Source organism: Peromyscus californicus, unplaced genomic scaffold (genome assembly GCF_007827085.1).
Source record: "Peromyscus californicus insignis strain IS unplaced genomic scaffold, ASM782708v3 Scaffold_16__1_contigs__length_79575227, whole genome shotgun sequence".
Taxonomy (NCBI): domain Eukaryota; kingdom Metazoa; phylum Chordata; class Mammalia; order Rodentia; family Cricetidae; genus Peromyscus; species Peromyscus californicus.
This window is the reverse complement of record NW_026294458.1, coordinates 33,241,666-33,256,480: the sequence shown is the minus strand read 5'-3', so window position 1 is coordinate 33,256,480 and position 14,815 is coordinate 33,241,666. Positions and strand designations below refer to the sequence as shown.

The window sequence follows — 14,815 nt, the reverse complement described above, 5'->3', positions numbered from 1 at the left end:
CTTAGCAAAGGATAGTGACATGAACCTGGCTAGAGACTCATGTAAGACTATGGATATAATAATGTGGATGTTTATATATACTCCTTAAATGACAGAAGCTTTACTGCACATACTTTGTAAACCTTCCTGAATACTGATTAGGTACCCAAAGTAAAAGAATATAATAATAATAATAATAATAATAATAATAATAATATTTATTAGATACTGATACATTCTGTCTTAATTACTTTTTTACTTTTTTATTGCTGTGACAAAATACCATGACCAACTCAACTTATAAAAGAAAGCATGCCGGGCGGTGGTGGCGCACGCCTTTAATCCCAGCACTCGGGAGGCAGAGCCAGGCGGATCTCTGTGAGTTCAAGGCCAGCCTGGTCTCCAAAGCGAGTTCCAGGAAAGGCGCAAAGCTACAGAGAAACCCTGTCTTGAAAAACCAAAAAAAAAAAAAAAAAAAAAAAAAAAGAAAGCATTTAATTTGAGGCTCACAGTTCCAAATGGTGAGAGTCCATGACCATTATGGTGAGGAGCCTGGCAGCAGGCAGGCATCCATGATACTAGAGAAGTAGCTGAGAGCTTACACAAACATAAGGCAGAGAGAGAGAGATAACTGGGAATTGTGTGGGCTTTTGAAACCTCCAAGGCTACCCCCAGTGACACACCTCCTTCAACAAGACGACACCTCCTAATCCTTCCCAAACAGTTCCACCAACTGGTGACCATGCATTCTAAAATATGAGCATATGGGGGCCATTCTCATCCACTACATTCCACTCCCTGGCCACATCATAATGCAAAATGAATTTAATTCAACTTCCAAAGTCTCCATAGTCTTTCAGTCTTAACACAGTTTAAAATCCCAAAGTTCAAAGTTCCTTCTGAGATTCAGGGTAATTTCTTAATTGAAACCCCTGTAAAATCAAAAAGTAAATTACATACTTTTAACACACAATGTCATAGACTATACATTACCACTTCAAAAGGGAAGAGTTTGGGCCTAGAGAGCACACACTGGACTAAAGCAAGACAGAAGTCCTGCAAGGCAAGCCCCAAATCCTGCAGCTCTATTTCCAAGTCAAAGGACTTAGATTGCTCTGCTATTCCAGCTTTGTTAACTGCAACACACTACCTTCTCTGTCTGTCTGTGTGTCTGTGTGTCTGTCTGTCTGTCAGGCTGGTCCCATTCCATGTTTGCATCTCTGTTTGGCAGATATCCCATGGCTATGGCATTTCCAACATCTTGGGGTCTCCAACACAATCCAGCCTTCACTTTAACAGATTTCTACAATGGTCTCTCTGGGCCTCCTCTGTCACATGCCTGGCCTGTGCAGTTTTCCTTAACCTTGAAGGAGGACTACACAATAGCTTTACTCCTGTGTCCTTCATGACTCTAAAGCCAGAACCATGTGATTAATGCTGCCAAGTTCTGCTGCCTGCTGGGGATGGAAACTGGCCTGCTCCTTGAATTACATTTGCATGAACTTGGTTTGTTGCTGTTCTATTAGGAGTAGATAACTCCTTAGGCCTTTTCTTTTTAGAAGTTGCATGATTAGTTGGGCAGAGTCTCACCCTAAGGGTGTCAACTCCCTTTATTTCATTTCTCCCAATGTCTTTCAGCACAAGTCATGATTCCAATATTAAATTTCCTAGTGTTCTTGTTCTCCTCAAAATGTACATTTTGTATTTCTTTTTGCCCAATTGACTCTTTTTCATTGTAGATCTACACAAGAGTATTACTAATAACCACATAACAGAGTCAATGTAAGGCTGTCTTGAAATTTTTTCTGCCAGCAAAATTAGTCCCACACTCTTCAATTTAGCTTCAGGTAGATTCCTAAGACCACCTTCTTTGTTAAACTATAACAAGGATGGTTCCTAGCCTAGTTACCAATATTAGTCCCCTTGAAACCTCTTGAGCTGGGCCTCTACAGTTCACACTGCTCTCTGCAGTACTGTCTTCCAGTTCCTACTAGGATGTCCATTAAGCTCTGCATACAGCCTTCCACTGCTTCCCTAGTCCAAAGTCCCAACATCTTCCACATTTCTCTAAAAAACAGCATGGTCAGGCTGTCCCAGCAATAGCCCATTCTCTGGTAACAACTTCTGTCTTAGTTACTTTTCTATTGCTCTGCTAAGATACCATGACCAACTTATATAAGTCTAGGAGAGGTAGTTACTGCCCATAATGAGCTGGACATTTCTATCAATCATTAATCAAAAAATAGAGAATTGCTTGGCCAATCTTATGAAATAATTTTTCCAAGATATGTCTAGGTTGGTGTCAGGTAGACAAAAATCAACTAGAAAAATGAATAAACTTTAGATCTAATTCATCGCACACTCCCAGCCCCTTCCTCTTTGTAACATTACTTGTATATTACTTTCATAATTAAAAACAAAACTGAATTTAAACTATTGCTGTATATTCATTATATACAGTGATTGGTTTCACAAAGACATTTTCATCAGAATACATCAAGTTCTCTGACCATCTCAACCTCTCCTCCATATCATCTGTCTTGACCCTCCTCCTCTTCTGCTAATTTCTGTCCTTCCCCCAAACAATGTCTCTGCAATTTCCATATATGTATATATATATATATATATATATATATATATATATATATATATATATATAAAATAGTTGTGTGCATGTGTGTGTGTGGGGGCATGCATGCACGTGATACCACATCCAAAGCAACTTGAGAGGAAAGAGTTTATTTGGCTTACATTTCCACAGCACTGTTCATCATCAAAGGAAGTTAGGACAGGAACTCAAAGAGGGCAGGAACCTGGAGGAAGGAGTTGATGCAGAAGCCATGGAGGAGGGCTGCTTACTGGCTTGGGGTGCTGCTTTCTGGCTTGTTCCTCATGACTTGCACAACCTGCCTTCTTATAGAACCCATGACCATTAGCCCAAGGGTGGCCCCACCCACAATGGGCTGGACTCTTTCCCATCAATCATTAAGAAAATGCCCTACAGGCTTACCTACAGCCTGATAGTATAGAAGCAATTTCTCAATTGAGGTTCTCTCCTCTCAGATATCTCTAGCTTGTGTCAAGTTGATATAAAACTAGCCAGCGTAACAGTTTCATGTATCTATATCATGCAATATTCATCTGAGTTATTATTTTCTATTTTCCATAATATAATGATCTCCTGTAGCATCCATTTTCTTGCCAATGACACAATTTATTTATTGCTGAATAAAACTCTATTACGCATATATACACTTTCTTGGCTCATTCATTTTTTGAGGCACACCTTGGCTGCGTCTATAACCTGTATAAGTGAAAAGCCCTGTGATGCACATGGATGTGTAAGAGTCTCTGGGGTATGTTGATCTAGTATCCTTCAGGTATATGCCCAGGAGCTGTATTGTTGGGTCATATGATATAGGTTTTTTGTTTTTTGTTGTTTTGAGGAACCTTCATGCTGAGTTCCATAACGTTTCATCAGTTTATATTTCCATCAGCAGTGAATAAGGGTCCCTACCAGGCCCCAGTCTTGCTAGCGTTTGTTATTGTTTTCCTAATGATAGCCATTCTCACTGGGATGAGATAGAATCTTAATGTAGTTTTAATTGCATTTCTCTGATAGCTGAGAATGTTGTGGGTTTTTTTTTTCCTTTTGCATGCTTATTGGCCATTTGTACTTCTCTGGAGAACTGTTTGTCTTATTAGCCTATTTGTTGATTGGTGCTTTCTTTGGCAAGTTTTTGAGTTCTTTACAGATGTTAGATAACAATTCTGTGTTAGAAATACATTTTTTTCCAATCCTATAGGTTGGATAGTTTTTCCTGGCAGCTTCTTTTTTCTGATCTATAGGTTGTTTCTTCATTTGATTGTTTCCTTTGCTGTCCTGAAGCTTTTTAATTGAATTCAGATTAGCATGCAACCAGACCTTTGTCTTCAGTCAAGTACACATTATTTGTATTTTTGGCACGTATTCTTTTTCCTAATTCTGTTTTGTTTCTGCTAATATTAAAATTAGTTTCTATTCTTTGGAAATAGGCAACAGTAGCAAGTAGTACCATGTAACAGATACATGCTCCTTTAGCAAAAAACAACAACAAAAAAACCCAACCAACCGCCCCCCCCCCCAAAAAAAAAGAAATCCAAAACAAAACAAACAAAACAAAACCCAACTGCACCATTATGGAAAGGATTCAAAGTATTAGCATATGATGGAAGGAATCTATTTTTACAAATGTAATATGTAAAAAACATATTCCCAAACTAAAAGATTCCTTTGTTTTTTTAATTCTCTTCAAGAAAGCATAGAAATAAAAACTTAGCTTGAGAGGAAAAGTGGAAAATCTTTTATCCTGTGGCAGACAAATATGAAACTTATTTACTACTAATGTAAGGTCATTTAAAATAAATTTATAATGAGTTTAAATAATGAGACCCTTTATTATGTGCCTCCCAGAATCTCTAAGCTATTCAAATATTAATACGTGATAACCAGTAAAACACATTGGCTCTCCAAATATTTAATTTTTTTCCCCTCAAATATGAAATGAAATAAAAATCGTTCTAAATGTCCCAAGTAGCCTGTGTTGAGTGAAAGGTTATCGGCCAAATAAAGGCTGTGATTTGGACAGGGTCAAGAGTCAAGGACAAGGTCAAGGCAAAGTAGGATGTGTCCCTCAGCTGCAGCAACCGTCAAAGGCAGGGCATCTGAGAAGAATGAGATCACATGTATCTCAGTTACTTTTTATTCTCTTTTTAATTTTTGAGAGATGATAATCCATTTTCTATTCACTAGATTCTTAATGCTTTTAAATCACGGTATAATTTCATTTTTCTTAAGCTGAATAAATATTGACCCTAATGCTATGCTTTCCCTTTGGTACATCTGAAGAGCTCAGAAAAAAAGAGGCCGTGAAACACTGGCTATAAGGATCAAAGGACTCACCAAAGAATTCTGACAAAGCATCAAGTATCAGTAGCTTCGGTCAGTATGTTTTAACCTTAAGAACCAAAATTCAAACTAATATCCTCATATCCTAAAAAATCCCGAGAAATCAAAACATCTGCTCTTGGGGATGTTGCTCACATAATTGACTGTATAAATAAATTGGCACAGTCAATCCTCTGGAGACTAAGCTGGTAGCATGTGGTGGGAGTCAGCGTCCAATTTTAAATTAGTTAATTATTTCCCAAATCCAAAGGACACTGACTCTTCACAAATCCAGGATTCTGAGTTGGTCCACTCTAGAACCTGAACTGCACCTACTTCTGCAAAATAATATAGTGTTAGTGGCTCTGCTTACACCCTTTCTTGGTTACTTCTAGTGTGTGGAAATCAGTGACTGTAGTTAAAACACACACACAAAACCCATTAGGTTCTAAATGAGATGTCTGACTCTAAGAGTATTCTTAGAATGAAATAAACAAGTTAAATTTGCTTTCTTCTGTGATTAAACTAAACCCAACTACACAGTTATTTTAACATGTTATTATATCTAGAATCACAATAGTGACTTTTTAATTTCATAAAGAGAATTTGTTCTGACAAAAATCAAAGAACTAGAAATGGCATTTATTTTGCCAAAAAAAAAAGGAAACACATTACTTCTTTTTGAAAGGTTTGATTTCTAGCAGAGATCTAATCAGTGAAGAAATTCTTATTAATAGATAATTTACACATGACATACAAACCAAGCATTCACCTCCAATATGGTCGAATACCAGCTCTTCTCCACAATGACTGGGTAACCAGGCTTCAGGATTCTTCCACTGATCCTGACAGATTTGTCTCTCACTGTCTAATAACTCTTGAAGCCTCACCCTGTTCTCGGATGTTGCCGGAGTCTAGGCTACTTCTTAAGGGTTGGGGGACATAGCTAAAGGATGACTATTCTTCCAGACTCTCAGAAAACAGCAATCTTTGTGGAGTTCCTACTTTGCGCGTAGACATAAATCTGTGGTTTTCAGTAATGATCTTCCATAGAACTTTGTTCCCTAATTCTGAGTTTAAGTTTAGCCCCTATGGATGAAAGTCCTTCTTCAGTCCCATTACCTAGATGTCCCTTTAGTCCTTTATGCAGAGATTATTAATGTTAGTGAGAATTGAATCCTCAGCTCTCCTATGTGCTTTTGCTCACCCTAAAGTAATTACTTATAATACCATAGGCAAAAAAAAAAACCCAAAACAAAACAAAAAGCAGTACCTTGATTCAGAAGCAACTCTCTTGCTCAATTACCCAATCCTTGTCTTATTATATATTTCTTGTCTTCTTAATAATGACCTGGAATTCCTGATCCCCTTGCCTCAACCACCTTAGTGCTGGGAACACGAGCAGAAACCCTGCCCTGGGTGTTAACTTCCAGTCACCCATAGTACAGTACAGATTATCTAAGACAACATCTAGGTTACACTCAATTGTGCTAAGCAGCAAGTTCTAAAACATCTTTTAGTTCTTATCAACTGGTATCATCACAGAATTCTGGATGACCTCAAGAGAATATGATTTTCAATAAATTATATTAAAGTTATTGACAAAAACTCCTCAATCCAAGCGAAAAATTCTTTCAAAGATTTTTTTTTCTCCTCGTATTGTATTACAGTATTCATTCAATAATTTGCTAAACTCTTGTTAAGGTAAGTACAGACCAGGCAAGGAGGCACATATAATTCAACACTGGCGTTGCTGAGGCATGAAAACCACAGGCCAGCATGCTGAACACTAACCCTTCCCCCACTTCTCCCATTCTCAACCTGAAAGCACCTTCTAAGGTGGGTTCTTGGGGCAAATGTGCTCTCTCTCTGGTACCTTATTGTCAGTCCTGATCGTGACTTTCAGCTGTGGTAGTACACGTTCCACTTCTAGACTCCATTCCGCAGCATCTGTCGTAGATTCCAAAATATCTTCTTGTTTGGCAGACTCGTTTGTGTCCTAAGAAAGGAAAGATATCACAAGATTTGGAGTTTATAAAAAGAACTGGAAAAATCTTGAGGCATTTAGGCAGCACTGCACAATTTAAATCAAGGATAGTAGTGTTAAAATTATAGTGCCGTAGAAAGTCTTTTCTGTCTTCCCACCCAGGTTGCAAGAGAATTTGGTAGAATAGCAAAATAAGTATTTAAAAATGAGGTGAATATATGATCTGATCATTTTATAGTGGATAATGTTTGGGTAATATCGGACTGAACTCAATGATGATTTTACCAAATAGACATACCACTTAGGAATTTTAACTGGTATTAGCAGAGAAATACAAATACTCATGTTTGGTAAGAAAATGTTAGTTGAATTTATGATACAGAAACACAAAGCCAAAATGTGAAAGAAAAAAAGAGATACAATTTCAGACATGAAGTGTTTAGTATTTACAAACTCTATATTCATTATTAGACTGGTCTTTTGGCCAGGTCAAAGGACAGGGCACTTTAAAATGAGACATAACACAGACATGCTTCAACTCCAAAGGGGAGGGCCCTTTGGCTGCTGACCTTGAATGACAAAGTCAGTTCATGGCCATTGAATCACAGAAAGAAAATCTCCCCTCCCTCTGCTTTTCTCATTTTAGCATTACATGCTGGGAATCTAAAAATGTAGAAAATTTACACATTAATGATTTAAAAATAAAGCCCCAAGCATTAATTTTGAAGGCCGTTTTTTGCTTTAAACTCCCTTGATCAATTATAAGTGATTCTAAAGAAAAATTAAATAGTTATATATAATAAGAGATACAAGAAGCATAAATAGCTAAATACATGAACCTTATATGAATTCTAATTAAAAATAATATATAAAATATTTTAATTTTAATTTTTAAAATGTTTATTGCATCCAAGTGATTATACACGTGCGTGTGTGTGTCTGCATGCGTCTGCGTGTGTGTGTGTGTGTGTGTGTGTGTGTGTGTGTGTGTGTGTGTGTGTGTGTGTGTGTATGTCTGCTACTTGCTACTTAAGTGTGCATACGTGGAGGCCTGGCATGAGATATCTTATGCTATTGTTTTCTACTTTATTTTTATTTCTTGAAATATGTCTTTCATTGAACCTGGATCTTTTCATTTAGGTTAGGCTAGCTGGCCAGGGAGCTTTCAGAAACTATGTTTCTACCCTCCAATGCTAGGGCTATAGGTATTTGCCACCATGTCTGATCATTACGTGGATGTTGGAGATCCAAACTTAGGTCCTAATTCTTCAATAGCAAGAAACTTACCCTGTGAGCCACCTTCCCATCCCTTTGTAAAATGCCATTTATGATTGTTATATGTGTGTATTACATGGTATGTATGTGTTGATGTGCACATGTACAAGCAGGAACTCATGCATGTGTGTGTGTGCACTGTGTGTCTTCCCCCATCAATCTCCTCAGTATCTTTTGAGACAGGGTCTCTCACTGAACCTGGAGCTTACCACCCGGGAGAGACTGGCTAGTGGGCAAGTTGCAGGGATCTGTGCGTCTCTGCTCCTCAGTGCTGGGGTTACAGATGTGCATGCAGCACCTTGCTTTCATGTGGGTTTTCATGTTTGCATGGAAAGCACTTTACTGATTGGGCCATTGAGTGATAGGGTGAAGACCGTCAAGACATTGAATCCAGAAATTGCTGGACATTAGAAAATGGTTAATTCTAGAGGTATATCTTGGTATAGTGGTAATATTAAAAAAAAAAAAAAGCTCATAAGTTAGAATATATGCCAAGCTTTTACAGATGAGTTGAATGGTGTTTGAAATTCACCTTGAAATATTTTGGGACAAAAAAAAAGTAAGCTTAGGTAAAACATGATTGAAAAAATATTAACAACTTAAAAACAGGCAATGGTGCATAAGAGGCCATTATCTAATTCTAATTTTGTGATGTTTGAAATGCTCTGTAATATAAAATTCAATAATAAACAGCATGTAAACATAAAACTTTAAAAACTATGTAAATATCATAGTGAAATTACACTCTCAATGTGAATTTTATACCACTGAAAGATATTTCTTAAATGTCTACTTACAGTGTTTTGCATTTTTGTGGAAGCCTGAGGTCTCTAGTAACTGAACTCACTCTCAAGACTGTATAATGCTGACACAGTTATGCATCTCCTACCTATTACAAGTCCTGATAGACTCAGAGCCTTAAAGAGAGAATTTATTGCTTTTATACTTCTATCCCCATTATCTGAGGATAGATAACTAACGTGTGCATGCATACTTGATTATGTATATTCTGCATTTATTCAGTTCTATTCTATTTAGAAGGCCTCAAATTACTTGTTTTTTAAACTATGAAGTACCTTTTTTTTAAAAAAAAAAACTACAAGTATTTGTCACAGTAAAATGTGGACATCTAAATGAAAACAGCTCAAGACTGGATCTCGGGCACCACAGCGCCCATTTAATATTGGAGCCTTTGTTTTGAGAACTTCAGAGAATGTTGTGTGGTATAGAAAGTAAACGCAGGGCAGGACGGGAGCACTGAGCACCAGAGCTGGGAACTCGACAGGGCTGCAAGGTTCACAAGGCAGACACATGTGAAGTCTGTGGGAGCATGAGTCATGGCGGGGGCTGAGAGGCAGGGAAAGGTTCTCTATCATTTGATTTGCTCTGGCACTCATAACGCGCTTGCTCTGGGAAGGGCAGCATGTGCACATTCACCAGCACATCTGGTTACTACTCTGGCTCACAAAGGCCCCAATTCTGACTAGTTCACTTGCACCAAACAGGTTAGAGTAGCAGGGCTAATGGAAGTGAAACTGTTTGCCTTAACCACGCGAAGCTTGGGTGGGATACCCAGGTTAAGGGCCCCACATCACAATTCCACAAAGCCAGACTGAGCCAAGGGGACACGTCTTCTTAGTAGCAAGTTGGCCTGGTTCTTAATAGAATGTAGATGTTGTGGTCACTGATATAAATGTTTGAATTATGGAGGCATCATTTAAATTAAGTGAAGCCACATGTGGTAGATTGAACCCAGAGCTGGTACTAGTCAACCTCATCCCTTCATTTCTGCCTCTTCTCCTTGTTACCTTTCAAAGGCTGAATTCTAGAATGGCCAAACCTGGAAAGAAAGGACCACCTGCTGCATTTTCTTTAGGCTGGGACACAGGATTTCCATCTGTGGAAATACTCAGTTCTAGTCTTTTCCTCCAACAGTGGCCTCGCTTTGCTAAGACCCAGAATCTGAATTTGTAGGATGAAGACCAAATGCTGCGTTAGGATGCTCCAGTGCACAAGCATATACTTTAACACTGGCCCTTTAAAAAAGTCCTGTTTACTATTCCTGGCTTATTTAGTTCTCTTTTGCACTAATTTACTAACGCCTACTCCCAATGTCTTAAGATAACTTAATACAGGCACTCACACATTTTTACTCATTCAGGCCATAATATACCAGAGAAACAGCCCAGCTGCTGAAAAGAAAAGGTAACCAGAGAACCAGAGCAGCTTAGGCTTGGGAGAGCACCACTAACTTCCTCCACATCTGCTTCCATATTTGCATGTTTACTTCATAACCTTATTCCTCATTCAACATCTCTCAACATCTGTAAACATGAACTATCAAAGATAAATCATGTAAAAATTACAACACTTGGAGAAAACTGCTTCTTTTCATTTATCAAATGGTATTTTATGTGTGGCTATTAATAAAAGACAAAACTGCTGTTTTGATACGGTCAAAATGTTGGGTCCTTCTCTTGAGCAGTATTAAATAAGGTCAAGCTTGCCTCTCAGGAAACTGCATTTTCCAGTTACTGCTGTGGAAGAGACAATTAGAAGTCGGGAGACATAGGCTATCTAGTAGTTTTACTTATAATTAATTAGCTTAACCGATAATTCATTTGTTAAATTCTTAGAACATTTGAGGCAGGAATCCAGGTACTGTACTCGGTTTGGAAAGATAAAAGGCTTTAATTCCTGCCTGCAAGGGGTTTACAGCTTCTTAGGAAGGAAGCATTTGAGGTCAGCTAATGGACGTGAAATTTGGTCTCAGGTAAAAGGAGGACTAATGAAATGAGAGGTGATCCTCGCTGTGAAAGGAAGAATTGATGATAATAGTCCAAACCCTCCCATAAAGGAACCTTGGGATCAAATAGTGCGGACAAGATCAAAGTCAGTTCAGAGATCAAACATGAAATGTTAATAGTCTTCCCAGAGCCTTGTACCAGTAAGTAGTCTCTCTCTCCCAGGCAATATTAATAAGACAAGACAGTTAAACATCTAAACAGAGACTGTATTATATACATACATATATATAGACATGTATATGAATGTGTATATGTTCTCCAAATTAAAAAACATATATAATATGTACACATACTTATAAACACACAATATCCTTATAGACACACTTAAATTCGTCTGAAGAGTTTTCAATTCATACATCTATCAAGATAAACTTCAAATGGAGTTAACTGCCAAGACTAAATAGTCCTACCTAGGTGTGGGACACATGACTGCAATCTCAACACTCAGGCTGGCAACCAAAACAGAATTATGAGTCTGAGATCAGCCTGTGCTACAGAGCAAGTTCCAGACCAGCCTGGTCTATATGAGCCTTTGTCCAAAATAAAGAAATGAAATAGTCCCAAGACTTCGTGGAGGGAACAAAGCCACCTTCAGAGTCACAACGGTACATTGTACACAACACGATGGCAGATCTCAAATCTCATCTCTTATCACTTGTGTTGTAACTTTCTCCTGACCCCTCCCCACTGATCTTTAACATAAACTATGTGATTTTATACATTCCAATTTCTTAGTGTTTTATTTTTCACTTTGTTGTTTTTCGTATCATGTATTATCATGTCTAACTGTACCCGTGAGGTTAACGCTTTTCATTCATGTTTCTACTTATTACTTTGTTCTTCTTCTTCTACCTGTTGATCCATGGGGAGTTTACATAGGCAAAATAAATGAGGGAAGACTCTAGCTTTTTCTCCACATTAATAGCCTGCTTATTATTTGAATAATAATATGAATTATTATTCAACTTCTGTCACTGATTGACATCATTTCTTATATTAATTTTGCCACATATTTGGATTATTTCATGGATTCTAAACTAGTTTACTGTTCTATTTCTATGCCAGCCATTCCCACCCTAATTTACATAAAAGGCACAAACAATTCTATGTACCTTCTCCAGATTCTGAAATAGCAGGCTCTTACATAAACTGAGGGCAACGAAAGAATAAAGGGTATAATGTTTATGTCTAGACGCTGAGATGTGGAGATAGTTTCACATTTTTCCTACTGTACTATTTTGTGCTTTGTGGTGATACATTGTGTACCCTAATAAAATTTGCCTGAAGATCAGAGGACAGAACAAGCCACTGGATTAAACATAGATGCAAGGCAGTGGTGGCACATACCTTTAATCCTAGCACTCGGGAGGCAGAGATCTGTCTGGATCTCTGTGAGTTCAAAGCCACCCTGGACTACATGAGATTGACTCAGTCTAGGACAGAAACAGAGCCAGGCAGTGGTGGCACACACCTTTAATCCCAGTATTTGGGAAGCACACATGCCATTAATCCCAGCACTAGAAAGGAAGTGATGGCTGGGCAGAGAAAGGCATATAAGGCATTAGGAGACAGGAACTAGAGGCTTTTCAGGCTGAGGAGTTCTAGAAGTAAGAGGTGGCTTGTTCCTTTGTCTCTGATCTTTCAGAATTTACCCCAATATCTGGCTCAGGGGGTTTTATTAAAAGACCTATTAGAATTTGAGTTACAGTGCTTTAATTTACAGGAAACATATTCGTTTTTTAAATAATCAACATTGAAGCATTTTTCTGCCTACACATCCCATGTACATAGATTGTGGCAACAATAAAGTTTTGATCAGGCTTTGATTTGCAAATCTGGCAACTGATCACATATCTAAATAACCTTGTTCTTTCTCTTCCCCCACAGTTTCTTTTAATTCAAGGTTACGCAATTCCCTCCTCAGCTTTCAACATGTGTGACTACATTAGTATCCTCTCTCTCTCCCCGCCCCCTCCTCTCTGTATGTGTGTGTGTGTGTGTGTGTGTGTGTGTGTGTGTGTGTGTGTGTGTGTGTGTTTGTGTGTGTCTGTGTGTATGAAGGTGCCTGTGGGGGCCAGGGGTAAAATATAAGCAGTTAAAAATAAAATTTTAACTAACTTTCAAGAATAAGATGGAATATAGGTGGGCAGGCTTTAGGGTTTAAATGAGAAATGAAGAAGTGTGTTTTATGGCAATAGTGAGATTTAAATTTATCCCTATGAAGATGTACAGGATGCAGAGCAGTGAAGGAGAGAGAAAGTCAGGTGTTTACAATGACGAAAATAGCATAAGCCAGAACTCTGAAATAGGAATGAACACAGCTTGAAAAAAAATCACAATGAGACGCATGGTCAGGGACTTAGAGAGGAGAACACGGAAAATCTAGGTCACAGAATGTGCATTTGTCCTTTGGGCCGGAGAAGAGGCAGAATTACAAGTAAGGTATGATGGCTTCTTTCACTTAGCAGAGAAATACTTACTTGGTGCCTACTATCGCCACGTACTGTGCTAGTCCGGGAATAATGAAGAAAATGAAAACCTTCCCGCAGAAGTGTTCTGGTTCTGCTTCATAAAGATCTATGTGTTGTAGGTTTGTGGGCCACAGGGTTGACTGGGGTGGAGTGACAAGAAGTGTCACTGAGGAGAGAGAATCTGAGCTGAACCTTAGCAGGTAGAGCTAATGACTTAAAGACAAAGACAGAAGGGTGCCATGGAAGGGTGGGGTGGTGCTTCAGTCCCTAAAGTGCTTGCCTTGACAGCACAGAGCCTAAGTTCAACCCCCTAGAAGCCAGATAACAAAAGCCAGGCTCAGTGGCATGTGCTTTGATCTCAGCATTGGGGAGGCAGAGATGGATCCCTGGGCCTCACTGCCCAGCTCACCCAGCTTACTTGTGAGTAAACAATAACAGATCTTATCTCAAAAACCAAGATAGATAGCGTCTAAGGAATGACAGCCTAGCTCATCCTCACAGACATAGGCAAACACATGCGCGTGCGCACATACACACACACACACACACACACAAACACCATTCACCCCCCACTCACACACACACAACACTCACGCACACACACACTCACACATACACACACACACACACACACACACACACACGCACGCACACACACACACACACCACTCACCCACAAACCCACACATGTACACACACACATACACAGAGGAAAACAGAGAAAGAGTGTTAGTTACAAAAGTTGGAAAGCCAAGGAGGAAACTGGCTTAACTTGAATCATAAGGGTTTGTGAATAAAGGAACAAGGTTCTGTACATGAATGGTCACTAAACTGCAAATGGAAGCCTGGTCAGAATCTTACTGTTTCACAATCTATATACACAAACTTGGAGGCAGAAAAAAAAAAAAAGCCTCAAAAGTTAATGGAGCCAGAATAATCTTATAAAAGTCATGCACTGGTATTCAAATGTTTGAGCATGGTGACCGTATTTTGGAAGAGGGCAGGGTGGGACTTAGGGTAAGTATGGAAGACCGTTGAAACCTAACTGACTTTAAGATCAGACAGTGGTAGAGCACATGGCCTTGAGCTACAGCTGAAAGGATGAAAAGGAGACACATGTAGCATCCACATGTCATGGTGACTACATAGAAGTCTCTGGTGAACATGAATCAGTCAGATATGCATTACACCAATGTTTTCTAGGAGTGAGTCATGAGGAAGGGCTGGAGGCTGTGGGTAGAGGACTAAAAACATACTCATCTTATGGGTGCCCATCTTACACACTCAATTATACAGTAAATATTTACTCCTAGTGTTGATCAGGAAACAGTGTGTTCACTTATGTAAGAACAGTTTGCAAATGATACCT

At 38.7% G+C, this 14,815-nt stretch overlaps 1 protein-coding gene across 1 annotated transcript in view; it reads right to left on the bottom strand.

The window, feature by feature from the left end:
- Positions 1-14,815, bottom strand: part of Ift57 (intraflagellar transport 57) — a 59,662-nt gene that overhangs the window by 23,058 nt on the left and 21,789 nt on the right. The window contains exon 6 of the mRNA XM_052740840.1: positions 6,783-6,905. Within this exon, the coding sequence (XP_052596800.1) occupies positions 6,783-6,905 (123 nt within the window). The remainder of the gene's footprint in view (positions 1-6,782; positions 6,906-14,815) is intronic.